Source organism: Sceloporus occidentalis, unplaced genomic scaffold, assembly GCF_023333645.1.
Source record: "Sceloporus occidentalis isolate IW3139 unplaced genomic scaffold, rSceOcc1.0.p SCAF_27, whole genome shotgun sequence".
Taxonomy (NCBI): Eukaryota; Metazoa; Chordata; class Lepidosauria; order Squamata; family Phrynosomatidae; genus Sceloporus; species Sceloporus occidentalis.
The window spans coordinates 8390886-8400090 of NW_028317007.1; the positions used below are offsets into that span (position 1 = coordinate 8390886).

Sequence of the window (9205 nt, forward strand, 5' to 3'; positions counted from 1 at the left end):
AAAACTTAGGTTCTGGCCCTTAATGCACATGATTCATCTAGGGAGCTAGAAACCTAGGTATTGGCTCTGAATGCACTTCTACCTTTTGGATAAAATCGCTTATTACTGGTATTGTGAGGCTACTAAACCAGATGATCTGTTGTTTTAAAAAAACAGTTTGTCTTTCTTGGAGTATCTCTCTAAAAGTCTCTTGTGTTGATAATGTGGTGTTGGTAATGAGATATACACATACTCTTCGTTTAAATAGAACACTACTTAATTAATTTGGACTTTGCTTTCTAGGCCTTTAACATTTTTTGAGGTTGATTAATCTTATGGTTAATGTGAAATCTTAGCATTAACTAGCAAAGTTAAATTCAAAGAATAGAAAGGTCAAAATAAAAGTAAAAATGTAACATTTCTTTCCAAAATTATATCCATATCTGGATAAATTAATGCAGTTGGCTTTTAGGGACTGGAAACATGTATACTTGTATTTCATTATAGTTGTGTCTCCACCTTACTCTTTACCCCCAGCTGAAAATCCTAAGCACCTCAGCAGAGTTTTGGCCATTGAAGCATGAAAACCGTGCTTTACAAGGCACATTATTATTTTTGCTTCATGTGTAATTTCAATAGATTACAGATAATGCAGAGTGCGTCCACCTGTGTTCTTCACTTTAGTACACACAGTGCTTAGACATTATACCTGGAATATGATTGGGATGCACGTATTAGCTTTAATATTTTGTATTTCTGGAACCGGAGCAGTTATTGGTGCCATCACGTCAAATGAATGGAAGGTGACAAGCCGAGCCACCTCGGTCATTACCGCCACTTGGGTCTTTCAGGGTCTCTGGATGAACTGTGCCGGGAATGCCCTGGGCTCATACCACTGCAGACCCCACTTAACCCTCTTTAGGCTGGAAGGTAAGAACTGTCCAAGATCATTTTTTTAAGGTGAGCACTTTATTATATACTTTTTAAAACAATTCTCATAATGAAACTAAATAGACTGTGAAGTATTATGCCAATTGTATTCAGAATAACTTTATACATATATATATATATATATATATTCCTTGCTGCAGATGTTTTTTAAACGCTATTTAATTATTACATACTTTTTACCCATCATTATTCTTTATGAATAGAATCCTCAACAGTCTATGAAAACAAACTTATAAACAAATGTTAATCATTTTAATTAACTTACAATGGATGAGACTTTTTATGTGAAAATTATGCTATGTGCATATATATATATATAATTATACACACACACACAAGTATATTGAATACCGCAATGCTTAAAAAACCTGCAATTGCCAACATACCCCTAGTATAAAATATTTCTAAATATATTAATAAACTTTGCCTTCTTGATGTAACTAAGTTACAAACCATATTGCCAAATAAAAGAGTTTTGGAGTTAAATAATAGCTATTAAAATATTTTCAACTTGTGTTCTGTTTGGAAAACAATTCATTCAATTAATAATTCAGAACAATACTGGTAAAGTAGACGTGTCAACTACAAAATATTTCAAACTTTACATGCATCAACAATGTAATAAACAGAGTGCAGTCAATCCATGTAAATTTATTTAATTTAATGTTTAGTTTTTTTTATTAAACATGTTATTTTTTTTCCTCAAAGGTAGGTTCTTCTTTCTTCCCCTTGTGTTCTATTGGTTCAAAAATGTACTAAAACTGCTTTATTTATGTGCATGGGTACAGACCCAGTCTATAATATGACGGTTTAGTGGCCATGTTTTGAAAAAACTTTGTATATTTAGTAATGTCCATCCACAACATGATATATTTTTGTGTATTTGTATTTGATATAGCTGGTATTACCAGTATGTACACCTTTTTAATCAGGGCTCATTAATTTGTTGTGTTGTCCACGCTCCACAGTTAATAAACATACGAGAAGCATGATAAAAAAAAATGCTCTAAAATCTATGATACGTTTTGAACACCAGTCAGCTATGAGATCTTTAAGATCCTTACAAAAATTGATCTTTCAAATTGTCTATATTGATTCTTTGGTTTATTGTAGTACTTAATTATAATTTTATCAATAGTCAGTATGGCATTGTACTTGATAAAGGGTGCTTCATATTCTTGAAAGCTTATCCTAAAATAAATGTCTATTAAAAAATATATTATACTTAATTCTTACAATCATGCCGCTGGACCAACATGTCAATTCAACAAGATTTTTCAAGATATTTTAATTACATATTTGTGTTAGACCATTGTAATCAGATAACACGTTCCTATCCATTTTTTAATAAAAAGTCTGTTATTTTATTTGTGTAACAATATCATGGGCTAAAAATACAATACTAAATAACAAGATATAGAGATCAGACATTATGTGCTCCAGATAGAGGGGGAAAAAATCTAATTTTTATGTTCTCTTGATTTTGCTGCTCTAAAAAGTGGTGGCCTCAAACTCTTTTGGTTCATCTCATACAACACAGTTGCCACAACAAATATTGTATCATACAACCAACCTACTAGGTTACTGGTTAACTCAGCCTGTTGACCTTACATGGTGCCAACATAACTTCATTGATATTTAACATTGAAACTGTTTCTATTACTTTTACCCTATTTGTAATTGGCTCCACCAAGTCCAAGCAGATAATGACCTTGAGTCACCAACCTCCTATGAATTTGTATTACATTCTTAGGGTTTATATGTGCGTGCATGATTGGGACTCTTGCTTCTGTACTATTTGTCACTATTTGTCTTTGAATGTTTCTCAGAAGAAACTTAATTTGGCTTGACATGCCATGAAATGTGCATACAATAGTTAATGTCATTGTGAAATTGATTTTATTGAACTGTAACCTTAAATAGTGTATTAAACAAATAGAAAAAAAAAGCATGGATGCCAACTGTCAATCACCTGGTTCATTAATTACACTATGTTGTACTGCATCCACATAACTCATCAAAATTATATAACATAATGGATCATGACAGAATCTTCATCTCTAAATTACATTAACAATTTACTTAAAAATGTAGTATGTATCAATGTATCAACGTTGATAGGGTTTTATTGTCAGTAGAGTTAATGGGGAACTTCCACCATAATTTTTATCACTAGTATAAAATGTAAAAGGCTTTTACCAAAATATTGTGATTTTTTTAAACAGATATATATATACAGTATCTCACCCCTCACATTTTTGTAAATATTTTATTATATCTTTTCATGTGACAACACTGAAGAAATGACTCTGCTACAATGTAAAGTAGTGAGCCTGTACAACAGTGTAAATTTGGTTTTCCCATCAAAATAACTCAACACACAGCCATTAATGTCTAAACCTTGGCAACAAAAGTGAGTGCACGCCTAAGTGGAAATGTCCAAATTGGGCCCAATTAGCCATTTTACCTCCCCGGTGTCATGTGACTCATTAGTGTGACAAGGTCTCAGGTGTGAATGGGGAGCAGGTGTGTAAAATTTGGTGTTATCGCTCTCACACTCTCTCATACTGGTCACTGGAAGTTCAACATGGCACCTCATGGCAAAGAACTCTCTGAGTATGCTCTACATAAAAATGGCCTAGGCTATAAGAAGATTGCCAAGACCCTGAAACTGAGCTACGGCACGGTAGGCAAGACCATACAGCGGTTTCACAGGAAAAGTTCCACTCAGAACAGGCCTCGCTATGGTCGACCAAAGAAGTTGAGTGCACGTGCTCAGCGTCATATCCAGTTGTCTTTGGGAAATAGACGTATGAGTGGTGCCAGCATTGCTGCAGAAGTTGAAGGGGTGGGGAGTCAGCCTGTCAGCAATTGTGGCACCTGGGGTGGACCCCCCCTGCCCTCCTTAAGTAAGCCACTGCATATTGTTTGTGATAAACAATTGTTAAGTATCCAACCAGACTGAACATGGAAAATGCAAAAATATAGCACCTATAGCATCCTGGTGCACCAACTATTTCCCCAAAGTTTTTATAATGCTTAACAAGTGTCTAGAAACACATTTTATATGATGTCATAGGGGTTACATTTTACTTAACGTGAATACAGGATGAGTTTAAGCGTTTCTCATACACAGTGACTCAGCAGGTGTCAGACAGAGACGTGGACGGCTGAAAAAGGATTTTCTGCCTCATTACACTGCTCGCAGTATCTGTTGAAATCACTAGAAAAGTGTAAGAAGCGTTTGTTAAATCATCAATCTACTAACAAAACATGTGTAACATTTCCCCTACATACACACTTTTGGATTTTTCAGCATGGTAAACTGTTTTTTTCCCCCATTTCTAACTTTGTGAGGTTTGTCAGCGTTCATAGATCTGAAGCACACGAGTTGCATGCTGGGGCTAGAGCTCTCTAACCACTAATTTAGAAGCAAGCATAAACATACTTGGATGAACAATTTATTTATGAAGCAATCCTATTTTGTGCCAGGCATTTCATGTTTGCTGTGTTTGTTCATTAAAGAGCCACAAGCAAGGAAAAAAAGACAAAAATAGATTTGTACAGGCTTAAGCAGGCAAACCCTGAGGGGGGAGAACGTTGGCCTGGCTAATAAACAGTACACACAACTACAGAAATGTAACATTAAAAAAGGGAAGTGCCACATGGAATATGCGGTTACCACATATACACAAACAAGTCTATTTGTCATATATAGTATAGTGAGGTTTTTTCTACAACTTGCCTTACTACTTCTTAGACTGTACGCTCTTCGTGATAGGGAACTCCTTTTATAATGCGTTCATATTATCTAATGCACATATTGTATGTCTGCACTTATGGCAGCTCTTGTTATACTGTTAACTGCAGGGGCACACTAAGCCTGGTGTTGCAGGTGCACAGCACCTTCAGGCACCCGGTAACCAAGGTGCTCAGTAGGCTCACCTAACGTGAGTTACTTGACCCTGCAGTAGCAGGGGGACAGCAGCACAGAAGTTTGTACAGAGTGTGAGCTAAAGAAATGCTTTGCGCAAGGTAAGAATGTGTGCATATGCGTGAGTATGAGTGTCTTTATGTAAGTGTATGGTGCTAGAGTGAGTGTGTGTGGTGTGAATACACAAGAGTGAATACTTCAATCTATGACTGTATAGTGGGTGTGTTAGTGTTAGCATGGATGTTTGTGTATATGGTGTTAAAGTGAACAATGTTTCATGTATCATGCATATACACACACATCCCTTACCCATACATATACACTAACTATACTTTACTTATATACACACTCACTTCTGCCTCCTGCTTTGCCATCAACTAAAGTCCCCTTCCACAGCCACCAAATTTACACACACGATAACATATCCAAACACCCCCACATGTGCTAATGTTATAAGACACACATGCAGATGGCTTCTCAAACATACATACATGCACACGCACATTCACCCTTGCCCTTACACATAAACATCCTGGCTCATCCTGGGGTGACTGATGCCTTGCCGACCATTGGAGGTGGCAGTACACCATACCATGGTGAGTGAGTGTGTGTGTAAGGGTATGGTGTCAGAGCAAGTGTGTATGTTGGTCTTAGAGTAAGTGAATGTGTGTAATGTATGGAGGGAGTGTGTCACTGTATGTTGGGAGAGTGTGTGTGTTAGTGAATGGTGTTGGAGTGAGTGAATGTGTGTATATGTATGAAGTTAGAGTGAGTATGTGGATGTATGAAGTGAGTTTGTCACTTTATGGCGTTACACTTAGTGTATGTGTTAGAGTGAATGTGTCTATGGTGTTAGAGTGAGAGTCTGTGTAAATGCATGATGTTAGAGTGAGTGTGTGTTACTAAATGGTGTTAGCAGGAGTCTGTTTTACTGTATGGCATAAGTGTGTATGTGTTGGCAGTGTCATAATGTGAAAGTGTATGCTGTTAGCATGTGTGTAATGTTAAGTCACCTAACCTTTCAGGACCTCAAACATCTCCTCTTCAGATCTGAAGCTCACAAAGCTTATGTGTCTTCATCTTTTTTATGTTGGTTCAATAAAAATATCAACTTTTTATAATGTACCTATTGTTCTTTAAAAATGACAAATTACTTATTTGCAGGATATTCTGTTATGTCAGGTACAAAATGTTTCAAAAGATATGGTGCAGTATATGGAAAAGCTTTAATTGTTAACAGAAGAAAAACAAGCAATTGAATATGTGTCTAATCTTCAGGTTTTATGCAGGCCTGTAGAGCACTAATGATTTCTGCTATATGTTTGGGATTCTTTGGAACTATATTTGGATTTATTGGGATGAAGTGCACAAGAATTGGAGGAAGTGACCAAACAAAAGCTAAAATTGCCTGTTTAGCTGGACTTTTATTCATTTTTTCAGGTGAGTAATTTTGATTTACTTTAATTTACTCAATAAGTTAAAAGCTTAAAAACAGTTCTTGAAAGGTAAAATTAACCAATGTACAGACCTGATGTGAATTCTAGATTAAGATGGATTTCCACTTTACATGTGATTGCAAATTAGTTACTCAAATACGAATTGTAACATTCAAGATTGTCTCATAACTATAAACAATATATATATATATATATATATATATGTAATATGTTGCTACTATACATGCTGTGGACCTCTCAATGTCTTTGTCTATTGTGGATAAAGATGTCCTAATTGAATAGTTATCTTCTCTCACAAGCGTTTCTAAACATCGGAAAATATTCCAATAAGAATTAAAGTTGAAATAACGATATAATAACACAGGTAATCGATGACTGTCACTGCTAGATTCAGTTATTGTTTTATGCCAAAAGGGACAAACCCTGATCAAAAAAGATCAACCAAAGGCTATGTCATTTGATTTGTTTCATCCTGATATCTTGCAGGTATATGTTCTTTAACTGGTTGTTCCCTGTATGCACACAAAACCACCAGTGAATACTTCGATCCGTCTGTACCTCAAAAGTAAGAGTAATCATCTATGACAAAATTGAAAACCTGTTATAGACGCTACAGAGGCTTGCTTGAACTTTGGTACAGAAACAAGAACCTCAGCTGTTGGAGTTTAGGTGTCACTTGAGTACCTTTGGCAATACAGTTTATATTAAACCTGCATAATGGGAGAGTGGGTTCTATACTTAATTTATTACTTAGGTAGCTGGTATTGGACAGAGTTGGATCTACATGCAAAATTCTTGGCTGGTTATTCCAACAGGAATTGAATTCCAAGCACATCTTGCTAGGACATTGCAACTTAAGGTTGATTTCATAGTCAGCCTCTCCAAAGTCAGCCTTCTAGAAGTGTCTACAAGTGACAGGTGCAAAGCAACCCTGTTTCAAGAAGATATATAATTATCTTACCTTAATTCTCTAAACAACATTAGACATATTTGTTGGACACAATACCTGAAATATTGGTTTAGAAATGTTCTTCACCTGGCAGGCAATATATTTTATACATTTCTTTATTTTGCTAGGTTTTGATTTTAGTCCATGGTAGGCTCGGGATTCAACAACATTCTCAGTATAATGTTAGTGGAGGACTTATCACAGGGCAGCATTATTCAGCTCTCTGATAATGAAAGGGTAAAAGTTGCTCCATTTGTCGCACATCCACAAATTTGCAAACCAATTCTTCTACTTTCTGCTGATTCAGATGGTCTACAGACTTGTACTAGTGAAACAAAAGAACCCAGATTTGTACATCTGTCAGTAGACTGGAGCCACATTCATGTCATTTTGGTTTACTAGTTCTAGGTACAATAGCTTTGAAAGTCAGACGGGGTGCGATCGCTATGCGTATTGTCATCATATATGTAAAAAGTGCCACGGTATTCACCAGCCTAGTCACAGAATGATCATCAGATACATGAATGTTCTGTAATGTTTGAATGCTATTGATTTAATATATAGCTCTGTTTTTCTGCAGATATGAGTTTGGGACAGCATTGTTTGTCGGGTGGGCTGGAGCTGCACTTTGCTTGGTGGGTGGCTGCATCTTCTGTGCTACCCTTGTTGCTGAAATAAACCAGCAGCCACGGTAAAAATTTAATATTTTTTAATATGAGCTTGATACTGATTCTTATTTTTATAACTGTGAAACTACCACTGACCACTGAAACTTACCTCTTCTTGGAGCATCCTGCTTAGATGTTGTAACGGGTTGCTTAGTTAGGGCTGTAGATGAACCCTTCATGTGTCCCTCAAGAGGCTAATAGATGGATCTTTGTCTTAGATTACAAAAGTAGTCACGACTACCATGATTGTGAAGAACAAATTGAACATTTTATTGTTGTAAAACATAGCCTTATATATCCACATTATTGCATTGACATTGATAAACAGGTATATGTTATCAACCCAACCTTTAATCCCCTTTAGCTACTGAATCTCCCCCTGGCAGCCATCCTGTTTACACAATGGAGGTCCTGCCGGTGCAATCTTTGTTTGGCAGCCAAGCTGGAGCCATCTCTGACTACCTTGGGGCCCTGTATGACAGGTCATTCTGTCATATATGTTACTTCCATTACTGCTGTTGATGGACATTTCCCAGATTTCTCTGCTGATCTCTACTCCCTCGTGCTAGAGCAACAGAAACAGCCCCCGCCAAGCATAAAATGATATGAATAAAAAAGGAGTGATCAGTATGCTAGAACAAATCTATAGATAGACGATAGATGTTGGACAGTGGTCTACACATAAACATGGTCAACTAGAAAACGAATTTCCCACGTGCCTGTATGAAATTGATGAGCATAAAAATGCTGTTAATATAGTAATCAGTGCTGTTGACTTTTGATAATTAGTTACTAGTCAGAATTATTTTCGGTATGTGGGTATTATAAACATAAATTCCTGTGAGAAAAAAACTTATTTCCAACATCTTCTCTACAGAACGGACTATTCATATGCAGCAGCAGCATCAGTGATCACTTCAAGGACAAGACCATCCACAGCAGCGAATCGGATATCCAATCCCAGATCCTCAAATGAATTTAACAAAACAGCTTATGTTTAAAGCAATTTGGCCAACAATAATGACATCATACAATTGTTATTTGTATACAAAGCAAGGATTGCTTCTTTTGAGACTACTTAATCCATGCATTTCATGTCCATTCCATTAGGGGCTTTTCTTCAGTGTTTCTCACCAGTTAAATTCTTAACCTTTCAATCACCGTCAGCCATATTTTCCCTTATTTTGTCCTCTCTTCCGCGCAATCCTTTTTATGTCTTTCTCCTGTCCTGTTTTATGTGCGGTTGCCGTATGCACCATTTTGTTCT

The 9205-nt window shown here is 36.3% G+C and overlaps 1 protein-coding gene across 1 annotated transcript; it reads left to right on the forward strand.

Annotated features, from left to right (window-relative positions):
- Positions 1-704: 704 nt before the first annotated feature.
- Positions 705-8939, forward strand: LOC149299899 (claudin-10-like). Its single transcript, XM_089485852.1, has 5 exons — positions 705-909; positions 6143-6304; positions 6808-6886; positions 7851-7961; positions 8816-8939. The coding sequence occupies exons 1-5, from the start codon at positions 705-707 to the stop codon at positions 8937-8939; spliced, it is 681 nt and encodes a 226-aa protein (XP_089341978.1).
- The last annotated feature ends 266 nt before the right edge of the window (positions 8940-9205 follow it).

Excerpts from the sequence above, each read along its gene's own strand:
- LOC149299899 (XM_089485852.1), top strand. The coding sequence starts at position 705 with ATGCACGTATTAGCTTTAATATTTTGTATTTCTGGAACCGGAGCAGTT. Across the intron at positions 6,305-6,807 it reads ACTTTTATTCATTTTTTCAG|GTATATGTTCTTTAACTGGT; the intron begins GTGAGTAATTTT and ends GATATCTTGCAG. Across the intron at positions 7,962-8,815 it reads GAAATAAACCAGCAGCCACG|AACGGACTATTCATATGCAG; the intron begins GTAAAAATTTAA and ends TCTTCTCTACAG.